The 12,040-nt window shown below is 37.4% G+C and overlaps 1 protein-coding gene across 13 annotated transcripts in view; it reads left to right on the top strand.

The window, feature by feature from the left end:
* The window catches only part of POU6F2 (POU class 6 homeobox 2), a 354,882-nt gene that overhangs the window by 130,068 nt on the left and 212,774 nt on the right, over positions 1-12,040 (top strand). For all 13 annotated transcript variants that reach the window (XM_021546755.4, XM_085570635.1, XM_021546724.4 and 10 more), the window contains 2 exons: positions 4,391-4,482; positions 5,415-5,643. In XM_021546755.4, the coding sequence (XP_021402430.3) occupies positions 4,391-4,482; positions 5,415-5,643 (321 nt within the window). The remainder of the gene's footprint in view (positions 1-4,390; positions 4,483-5,414; positions 5,644-12,040) is intronic.

Here is a 12,040-nt window from a genome sequence, read left to right as displayed (position 1 = left end):
TTGAGCAGGCACAGGCACACATGTGCAGAAGGGCCAGGGTAGAGCTGGACGTACACGTTTAATGCACTCCATGCTGTGGTGCTGTTCCATACCATTTTTCAGTTCCTTGCAAGCATCGGAGACTAGGTGAGACAAGGGCAGCTAGGACAGGCATTGCATCCAAGTGAGGATGCTGGGGAGCATGTGCAGGTTCACCTTGTCAGAACTGCTGTACCCCTGGAGCAGCCAAGCAGTCACAGAGCAATTTTGTGTTTTGACCTATGCCTTCCTGAACAGTGGATCTAGAGCTGAGGAGATCAGCTAAATTGTAGTTATTTGAGAATCTGCATTGGAGTCTCTTTTACCTGTTAGTTGTAAAGTGGGGCATTGGAGCATTCTCACCTTCACAGGGCACTGGGAGACACTAAGAACTGAGTTACCTGTTGTGTTGATGAAAATGTGTAAGAAACAAAACTATGGAAAACCTTTTATAACCAGTACATTTACAGCTGTAATTTTGTATGAAGCTTGGTGGCCTTGAGGTGTGGATTTTTTTTTTTTCTTCTGATGATTTGCTTGTTGTTTTCTCTTTTCTAAATCAGATATTGTGCAACATGGTTTTTCACTAGGTTTGTGGAATTTTTTTCTCATTTTGATAAGGGGAAAAGAAGGTTGCCTTTGTTTTACTTAGCTTTATTTTAAATAATGTTTTATTTTAAGAAGGCTATTTTACAGTGTTTACAGTGTGCTTCAATTTTTTATTGTGTCATGCCCTTCCAGTCCCTTGGTAAGATGAGAGGTATGTATTATATAATTTATAATTAATTTATGATGAATCACATATGATGAATACTCCTTATTAAATATTAAAGCCTTGTGTACAGTCGTGGCAGTACTATGGCAATGGCACTCCTGCCTGTTCATATGGTACTATTGAGCAAACTCATTGACTTAGGCTGTGTTGTCAGGTCTCAGTTATTATAAGACCCCTGCCTAGGCAAACAATGTTAAGGGGAATTGGCTCTCCTTTCAGAGTAGTAGCCCTGCTACTGCCTTCCCCCTTCCCCTTGTGTACCAGCAGCCTGGGGTTGTAATGAGGGTAGAATTTCTGCAAAACATGGTTGCAAACAGAGATGGTGCTGCTGGTAGTTCCCCAGCTCCATAGGGGTTGTTATAAGTCCTGGTTCCTTGCTGACAGACCCCTCACTGACAGAAGGCTGAGTGGAGTTGGAGACTAACCTAACAGGAGGTAACAGGATGCCTGGATCAGACAAGTGGAAAATCTAGGCTAGATTTTGACAGTCCATTTTTATTAGTGAGGACTGGAATTTGGACAAAGGAATAATTTACCTGCAGAGGTCGTTACAGCATATGGAATTAACCAACTCCCAAATAAACTCAGTAAAACAGCAGTGAGAAACAGTGGTAGGGGATTGTGTGCTGCCAGTTTAGGGCACTTGGTCTCAATGAAGGCATTTTTCCAAATGCATAGCAATGAATATCTGAAGCAGAAATAGTAGAGAAATCAGAAATAGACAGAGCTCCCCGACTCCTCTGAAATCAGGGGAATCCCCCCAGTCAGAAATCTAAGGCAGAAAAGAAAAAGTAGACTTCTAGTGATGTTTTGTACTCTGCCTTGCCTTTTTCAGAGTGTTGACCTATGTGTGTCAGTGAATGCAGTGTACAGCAAGGAAAAATTGATGTCACAGTGTGATGCAACAGACCTTAATCCTGAAATTCTTGCTTCACTGTATTTAGGGCCAGCCCAGCAGGCAGATTTTCTTGTACATTTTCTTGACTCTTAAGTGTCTGTTATAGCAGGTAGATTAGAAGGGGCAGGAGAGACCTGAAAATTTCAGTCAGAGAATACAGGATAGATAATTTCATATAGGATGCCATATAAGACCACATGAAAGTGTGTACTGTTTTCCTGAAATGATTGCATCCTATGGGAACTGAATTAGGAGCAGCAGGCAGAGCATTTGAGCACTGAAATAAAAAAAAACCCAAAACAATCGTCTGTGGTGAGTAACTGAGTGACAGTAATGTAATCCTATGTTATTCTACCTAGTACAAGGACAAAGGAAAGCAGTCCTATATAACCATCTTGATGGCTTGATGGTCCGATATAACCGTCTTGTTACATAAAGATTAAGTGATCAACTATTGAAAAATCCTTACAGTACAGATAACGAAATTCAGTAGTTCTTTGGATGGGCACCATGGAAAAAAGAATACTAAAACAGGCATATTACTTCAGAACTTACATATATTTCAAGAGCTCAAGGTATAAAAATTGCAATAAAATCTATTTCGAATGACATTGGTTTTGTTCTTTTCCCAAAGATTTCATTGGATGATTTGATATCATTTGATATGACAGATTATCAGGACCTTGTTTTAATATTGATTAAATCACACACATAGACAAAACTTACAGTCCTTAAAATGACATAAACAAAATTGACTTATAAGATTTGATCTTAATGGGGAGGGATATCTTCATTGGTACTGAGACTTGGATCTAACATCACTTTACGCATACAGCTGTGAAGATTAATTAAAAAAAATTTTAACAGTATGTGGAAATTACCAAAGGAAAAATTACGTTTAGCAACATAGCACTTTATTTTGTATAGGAGGTAATAATACTGGGGAAACCCTGTTTTTTTTGTCTTAGGGGTGGCATCAGCACTAGAATTGCTATGCATTTGAAAGAAACAGTTTTCACTGACACTCATGTATCTAGTTACGCTTTTCTCTTTTCATTTAACTTGAATGAGTAAATTGCAAGTAAAAAATTTAGTGACAGTGTCTCTTTTTGCATATTACTAGGCAATTGTTGAAATCCTCACTGGTTATAGTAGGTCAGCTTATTCTCGTTATTAAATGACAATGGTCATTAAAATGGCAAACATATATCTGTAGAATTCACTTTATAAAATGTCAGCAAGTTTGCATGTTTTTATTAGTTCCAAATCAGATATTTCAATAGACCATTTGTAAGTATTCCCAGAGCAATGTCCATTTCTGAATTTTTGAGAGCACACAAAGATATTACAAATTAATCAGATTTTCAGATTTCTGCATAATAAGTCCACACATTTATTGTTTAATCCAATTCTAAAATGCTGTTATGATTGACAGCTTTCTGTAGAGATGGAAGTCAATTGAATAATATGTAGCAGTCAATTTTATTTGAACCTTAATGCGGTGAAGGTGTTTTTTTTCCCACATTTCCATTATTTATAAGTTGTTCTCCTTGGAGAATATATAAAAGAATTTGTTTTAAATGAGCTGATAATACCCTCTTTAAAATTTATGACAGAATTGTATCCTTTTTCCTTGCAGCACAAGGGTGTGCCAAGAAACTGTTTCTGAATTATCTTGCTATTCATAGGACAAACATTAGAAAAGAGCATCTTGTTAAGGTTTACTTGGAATGGAATTTCAATCACTCATCAGAAGAAAAAACAAACAAACCAGAAGATATCATACCAATCAGGAAACCTGATGCCATTGCCAGGATTTTCTTTATAAGAGACCACAGTACTCTTGCAGCTACATTTGATACTTGCTGTCATTCTTGCAACCTCAAAAATCAATGTGGGCCTGATCATCACCACTGAAAAATTCCTTCACCCAGAGGAAATGGAGGATTGGGATGTAGTTTTGAAAACATCTTGGTACTCTATTACAACTGATAGGATGTTTTTATTTTTCTTCCTCCCTTTCAAATCTGTATTGCAGATTTCAGCAAAATTTAGCAGGCTGGACTGTGTTCTGTGCTTAGCAAGTCATTAGTGCCCAGCATATAGTTCAATTTTTAGATATTGATCTTCTCAATAAATGCTGGAAATCCTTGGTTTTGCAGAATTTTGCTAATCCTCCACATGCAATTTAAAAAGAAAGCTGTCATATGGAAGCATACCAGTTTTCATAGTGCCTTTTTATTGTGCATAGTAGAGCCTTTGCTGCCTCAGTAGCTGACAAAAGAAAATATTTTATTAAGATATAAAGTAGATGCGACCTGATTGTTTTTTCAGATAATTTTTGCTTTCATAAGTTGCAATAGCTAATGCTCACCTAACCATTAAAAAATGCAGTTCCTACACACACGGAGTGCTCATGTGCTGTATGTAAATTGATGTATAATGCAACTCACATTAGCTGGGTTGATGATAGCTTCAGTTTCACTGCTGTCAGATTTCTGTAACTCTTTGAATGAGTTGGTTGGTCTGAATGAACGTTAGCATAATTTATGTGGCTGATAAGCTATTTGAGTGCTTGAGTTATTGATAAAGCACTTTAACATATCATTTTCAGCTTCATGTTATGTGACATCAGAGTAGAAGGCAATGTGGCAGTCCCCGGGTTTGATATTAAAGTCAATCTGTTCTTTGGATTTCAGAGGCCAGAGGAAACACCGTGCTTCCTGATACAAGCCCAGCAGACCAGCACCAACCCAGTCAGTCCCATCCTGCATTCCCTGTTGGGCCTCAGGTCGGTATCTTTCCTTTTAACTAATTGAGATGTTCAATTTGATGAACAATAAAAAACTGTGATCATCTTTGATGTGTAATGTAGAAAATGTGAATCTCTTTGGCTGCATTCAGTGGTACATAAAGGGAACATGTATGTATCATGTATATTTTAAAAGTCTAGTTTGGCAGGATTAGATTTTGTATGTTTTTCTAAAATAAAACCTAAGAAGTTTTACATATTTAGGAAGTTAAAATATTTTAATTTCTTATGTAAATTACTTATAAAATGAATATAATAATTTAATATTAAAAACATTGTGCAATTTTAATGTAGAATTATTGTCTCTGACAGTTATGTCTGTCACACAGAGCTCCTGTATTAGTAAAGGTATTTCATTATCTTTTATGCCAGATATTTATTTTCTTTACAGCAAAGTGTAGTAGTATTACACTTTATAGGATTTTAAAATATATCCCATCTCATTTCATGATTTTATCCAAATTCAGCTATACTCTAAAAAGATACTCAATATTCTTCCACTTGCCAGGACAGTTGTGGTCCACAAGGCTTCTGGCAGTTGTCACTAGTGTTTTCTGCTCTTATCAATCAGTATACAACCAGGAATTTTTGGGAAATGTTGGCATTTAGGTACTTGTAGACTAAGTTGAGTTATGTCATATTTTGCTTATATATTATCTTTCGTGTATGTGTAATGACTTTTCCAGTCTAGATTCAGCTGGGATTGCTACTATGCTGTTTGACTGAGGCTTCCAGCTTCAGACTGTCATATTTGTCAAACTTTTCTGTATCAGTGAAAATGTATGCTTTAAGATACTGGAAGCAGTGCATGTCTGTAATGGAACATGAAAAGATCTCAAGCCAGAAAGTTGAAAGTGTGGAATACTGAGCTATACACACTGAAATAGGTTTGTATCTGTGGTTTCTTACAGCCACTACTGACAGCCCAACAGTTAGCCTCAGCAGTAGCAGGGGTGATGCCAGGAGGCACTCCAGCCTTGAATCAGCCAATCCTTATTCCTTTCAACATGGCTGGGCAGCTGGGGGGCCAACAAGGACTCGTCCTAACTCTACCTACAGCAAATCTCACCAACATCCAAGGACTGGTAGCAGCAGCTGCAGCAGGAGGCATCATGACTTTGCCATTGCAAAATCTACAAGGTAAGTCATGTTCATAATTTTTCTTACAGGTTCTTTCACGTGTTTTATGCCATCTTTTTCTTTAAACTGAGTGATCTCTTTTTCAAATGAAATGTTATTCTCCATGAATATTGAAAAGTAATACCTGGATTTTTTTTGAGTGCTTGACAGATAATTAAGGGCTATTTGCCTTTTTATAGAAACATGTTGGAGGCTGGGTCTTACATTCTGTGGGTCAGTAATGCAAACCACTTGAATGACTCATTAGGTTATTCTGTCATCAGTGATCAATGTTCAACCCACAGATCACTTGGAGATTTCAAATGATAGAATAACAGAGTCATAGAATATGATTTGGAACGAACTTTAAGATCATGTAGTCCCAACCCCACCTGCCATGGGCAGAGACACCTCCCCATAGATGGGGTTGCTCAATGTCTTACCCAGCCTGTCAAGGTTGGGGCATCCCCAGACTCCCTGGGAAACTTCTACTGTCTTATCACCCCCAAGTGAAAACTTTCTTCCTAATATCTAACCTAAATCTTCCCTCATTCAATTTATACCTATTATTCCTTGTCCTGTCACTATGGTTCCTGAGGAGGAATCCCTCTTCGGCTTTCTTGTAGAAACCCTTCAGATAGTGGAAACTTGCCATAAGGTCTCCATGTGATCTTCTCCAGGCTGAGCAGCTCAGTGTTCATAAGGGAGGTGCTGCAGTCCTCATAGAAACTTCATGGTCCTCCCCTGGACTTGCTCCAACAGTTTAATGTGTGTCTTATGTTGGGGACACCACAACTGTGCATACTCCAGGTGGGATCACATGTGAGCAGAATCATCTCCTTTGACCTTCTGGTCATGCTCCTTGTGATGCAGCCCAGCTGGTTTGTGTGGAGTTTTTCATCACCTGTCACCCCCAGGTCTTTCTTACCAGGGCTGCTCTCTGTCACTTCTCTGCCCAACCCACTGGTGTGTCTGGGATTGCAGTGACCCACGTGTAGGACCTTGCACTTTGCTTTGCTGAACGTCATAAGGTTTGCTTCAGCCCACATCTCAAGCCTGTCAAGGTCCCTCTGGATGCCATTATCCCTTCCCTCCAAGCAAGCTGGCTGCAACACACAACTTGTTTCACTGCTGCTGATTAAAGCAGCTGTATGAATAAAGGCAACTAAAAATACAGTATTGCATGAAGATAACTTTTATAAAATTTACAATAAAATCAGAGTTTTCTCATCTGTCATCCATGCCCCAGATATATTTTTGTTCTTGCTGTGGGAGGTCTGCTTTATCAATAAGGTTCTGCCATCCTCCTTCAAGTTGTTGAGAGAGTTGCATGACTCCAAAGTAACTAGGAAAAAGTTAATCTCTCTATGTATCCTCTCTATTGTCTGAGCTGTACCAAGCTTGCAATGGTTCTACCCTGAGGGATCTACTACATTTTCCCTGTGGTCTAAAATCAGACTGAAAGCAGTTCTATAAGATCTCTTTTTTCCCCTGTTCAATCCATGTGTCTAACACTGTTAGGAACAGTACTCAGTCCAAGTACATATAAGATAAAATACAGATGTATTTATTTACTATTCCTAACTATGTTGATACTTCTCAGAATGCAGTTGCTGCTGAATAGAATGGAACAAAGTACAGCAAGATAAGTGTTAGCCAATATCTTACAACAGAATTGTATAATTTTAATGGACAAGGACAGTAAAGGAAGTGATAGTCCAGTGTGAAAGTGATAAAGGTGTGAGCAAGAAGTGTAAAAGAAAGCTTTAACTGGTTAGATTTTTTTCTTTATTTATTGCTATTTCTTTCTAATGTAAATGGCATGAAATATTTTCCTCCAAGAAAATGGTAATTTTTTAAAAGTAATCCTCTGCACTGTGCTCTAAATACCTTTTAGTCATCAAACTCTGGTGGCTGCTGATTACCAGATGAATTATTTGAAGCACCAGATCCTACAGGTTGTCAAACAGAGAAAACAAAGAGACAGCTCTTGTGTTGAACAAACTCCCTTACAAAGCACATGCATAGTACTCTCACCTGTTGGGAGCAACTACTTGCCTTTACCTTCTGCATGTTTTAAAGTTTAATGTCAACAGACCTCTCTTATCATAGCTGTAAATGGTTTTCACTTTAATGTTTAAAATAATGTCTCTCTCATACCATTAAGCTGCACCAAAGAACCTGTCATTCATAAATGATAGATGAAAAGGACACACTAATGCACAAATTTTACTTGTTTAAAATTTGAGAGTGCATGTAAAGTAGGAATGGGAGATTAAAAAAATAATGCAAGAACAGGAGTGGGTAAAAGCAGATATAACAAAGTGAAGGGGAAGTAGCTTTTTAGCGTAGGTGGATGATGAAATCTTAATGAAGAAACAGGCATTATAAAAATGTATCCTTCCACTCTGGAGTGCTCCAGGTTAGAGTTGCTGGGTGTGTAGTATTATAAATAAACATAAGCTTGTGCAGTTCTTACGTCATTTTTTCACCCCGTGTTGCAAAGCTGGAGGGTAGGGATTAAGCCAGGAAACCTTTGCTCTTTAGTTTAGCCATGGATGTCTAATTGCTAGCTAAAAGATGTAACTTTGCTGCAAATAAATTTTGCAAGCAATGACCTTAGGAGATGAAAAGGTTTCCTTTATAATCTTTACAGGTAGATAGAAGCCTGGGATCAAATAGGGACTTACAGGAGCAGCAGGTTCAGTTCCCTGTTTATGAACACAATCACACCTTCTATAATGTATCTGAATGGAACAAATCTCATGAATTTAGTTAGTTGTGTTGCTGTTTGTTGTCTCCCTACTCTTCCTTCCTGATCTTCTAAGCAAGTGCTACTGTCTGCCCTCAGTTTTTGAAAGTGAAACTGTTACACAAGGCAGCGAAGTAACCTGGTCAAGATAGCTCCTACCATCCTGAATCATAGCTGAAAACTGCCATTGCTTGCTCTGTAGACCACTGCCCAGTGCATGCATGAGTGAAGATAGGAATTAGGTGAGGGTGTTACATGGTATCATCAGTTCCATTGACTGACTTCTGATCCCTGGTTCTGGTTGTTTTTTTTTTTTGGGGGGGGTTTTTTTTGGTTTGGTTTTTTTTTTTTTTTGTTGTTGTTGTTTCTTTTGTTTGTTTTGTTTTGTTTTTTAGTTGTTTGTTTGTTTTGGTTGGGGGTTTGTTTGTTTGTTTTTTGTTGGTTTTTGGGGGTTTTTTTGTGCTTTGTTGAAAATAATCATAGAATGCGTGTTCTGTTTTGTAGACATTTTTATAGGTATACTCATAAAAGACCATGCTTTAACACAGTTTGGTAATTCCTGCTCTTTTGGCAAAGTCAGACCATAATCATCAGCTTCTGTCTCTTAACCTCACTGTAGCATGGCCAACTTATATAATGGGAGGACATGTTTTCATGCTGTTTTCCAACCTGTCTTCATATACCTGTTGTCACATCTGCTGTCCCTGAATTTTCAGTGAGGTCAAGCATAGATATCCACAGCTCCTGTGAGCTGAGTCTTCTACTGTCTTGTAAGTAAACTCCTAAAAATCTTCATGGCAAACTACCCCAGCTAGGTAACTCAAAAGACACCCTTAAAATTTTGAATAATGTATGAATTCAAAAAAGGTCTGATCTGACAGAGTACTTGAATTAATACTGAATGTTGATCAAGGGAGTAATTCCACTGTATTTTTTGTGCTCCACATACATGTTTAAATGATTTTCTTCTCAGGAACTTTCAGGTCTGGTTCAGGGTGATAAGTATAAGACCTCAGAGTGCCTAGATAAAATAATGAAAATTCTTGTTTTTGAAAAGAGAAAAGAGTACTCAGTGATAGGAATCACAGAGGAGATGCATTAAGTAAATAAAATGAGAAACAAGAGTTTATTTTAAAATAGAGAAATTAATGATTGCTCACACAATATAACTTAGTGATGTTGCCTATTCTTCACTTGCCAGTTACCTATAAAAATATTTTTTCTCCAAATGTGTTTGTGTTAACTTGTTCAGTTGCTATGTTTCCTGATCCACCAAAAAGTTGATAGTAATTTCATTGCTGTAAGTGGAAAGAGGTTTAGACCAAACCTCTTCCAAAATATCTTTTCTTTTTCTTCTTCTTCTACATACTTGATTAGTTTCTGTTCTTTATAGCCTGGCATTTGCCATATATGCTGCTATACTGTATCTGTTCCCTGAACAAATACATCAAATATAGGCGAACAGAACAGAGGTGAATGTGTAAATTCTTGCTGTGAAACAGGAAAATATGTTTTCCCTGGCTTCAAGTAAGCAAATTTCATATGGACAACTAATATGCAAATAATACAATTCACTGAGATGGAAGAGGGTGGCAGAATAAAAGTATCTACCTTAGTGCAAATAGAAATCCCTGAACATAACACCTGTGGAATTTTGAGTTTCCAACAGTTCTTTGAAGAAAACAGTAAAATCAGCAACAAAACTTTTTAGTGTAATCCACTACAAGTGCTGAAGATAAAAGTTTAGAAACTATTCATGAAAGATATCATCCAAAGAAACTTACACACCTGTTTTCCATTCATCATTTCTTAGAAATATACGTGTAATATATCCATGCTTTCCTAAAATTTTTCAGGTGTCACAGTAACAATTGTGACATTGTGAGAAGGGAAAAAGTGAGGCAGGTACTCCACAAGAGAGTGTGTTTCCTGTCTTCTGCCCTTAGTTCGCTGCTTCATAGCCTGTCTTTATTGACCTAATGGAGAAAGCAGTCTGATAGCTTCCCTCCTAATCATCCAAACTGGTGTTTGTAAGTACTCATCTTCCTGCCTTCAGGAAACTTCTCTATGGGCTGAACAGTTTCAGTTTTTGCATCTCTTTTGCCAGGTCAGATTTCTTTCAGTTATGAGAGGACTATATTCATTTTTTTAAATTTAGTTATCCTTCTCAAGAGACTCTCCAAGTGAATAGCAGTTGCTTAATCTCAGAGTATTCAGTAATGCCTGGGAGCTGATATTCACGAAAAGACATTCTCTCCTTAAGTCCATCTGATTTTTATGTCTCAGTGTAATATTTATGTGTAGCTGAACAACAAACCTTTTGGGTGAGGGAGCTGAGTTTTTTCTGAGTTGTTTTCTTTATGTTATTTTAACCCTGTGAATTTCCTGTTGACATAACTGAAAAATGGGAAGGTATTCCAGTCCTGGGGAGTTGTTAACCACTGTCCTCTCTTTTTAGTCTCTTTTCTATGATAACCAAAGAAGTTTTACCTAAAAAGTTAACATAGTTTAGCTATTCTTTTAGTGTAGCATATGTGATTGAAATTAGAAAATGACAGTGTGCTGGTTTTGCATCATGGAAATGATGTTTTGGGAGAGACTGTGGGTAGTTTCTTCCATGTCTGATAGAAAACCAGAAAACCAGGTTGGCTTTGGGAATTGACAATCTATTGAACCACTGGAAAGCCATGCACGCTGTAAGCGTGTTTCAGAAAAACACATGTTAAAGAGGAAATAAACTGCTTTGCCTTTCTCCTAATCTGATCTCACAACAAGAAATTAATAAGTACATTCTAATGAGTGCACTAGTGATTGACCAACACTAAACCCACCACAGACAGTGTTTGTCAGCTCACTGCTCTCATTCACCATGGATAACAGTCTAGGAGTCTCTCTGCAAAGGGCTGGTCTAAATATATTTTATCACATAGCAATGGCACACCAGTGTTTTTATATATGCCAATATGGAGAGAGAATGACTGGAACCTTGAAAGAAATCAACAAGCTGGAGACTGTAGCCTCATGGCACTGAAACTTGGTGCATTTTATTTCCACTACCCATTGTACTACTCCATAAGTGAATGTCAATAATTTATTTACAAGTCAAACTTTCTCAGTCTTGAGTCATGAAAGAAATGAGAACAAACTCTCTAAATCACTAGTGAAAGGCTTCAGTGCTGAAAAGAAGTCTTGCATAGCTGAAAATGTGAAATCATTAAATTACATTATTTAAACAGCAGCAGGTCATATTTTAGGAGCAATACAATGGAAGGGGAAATGTATTAAACACCTTGAGAGATAAGAGGCAGCCATTAAAATGCACTGATATGGGTTACAGTTGACACAGATAATGGTAAAAAATAAGAAGGCTTTTTTTAATATGGAGACCAGTCAAAAAGAATGTTAGGTAAAGACAATAGTAACAAAAATAAAAAATTCTATTGTTTACCTTTATTAGGTCTTGTTTCCACTGAACAGAGATTTGTATTATTAATTGTACAGCAGATAAAGTAAACATGCTCTGTCTCCATTCCCTCATGTACACACACCTTAAAAATCAGAAATCAGAGAGAGATGAAAAACAAAAAAGAGACAGAAAAGAAGTAAACTACAAGCCACAATTTCTTACAGATCTAGAGTCCAAATTCCAGTTTCTTAGAACATTTT

Source organism: Lonchura striata, chromosome 2 (genome assembly GCF_050655825.1).
Source record: "Lonchura striata isolate lonStrDom1 chromosome 2, ASM5065582v1, whole genome shotgun sequence".
Lineage (NCBI taxonomy): Eukaryota > Metazoa > Chordata > Aves > Passeriformes > Estrildidae > Lonchura > Lonchura striata.
This window is presented reverse-complemented; position numbering and strand designations above follow the sequence as displayed.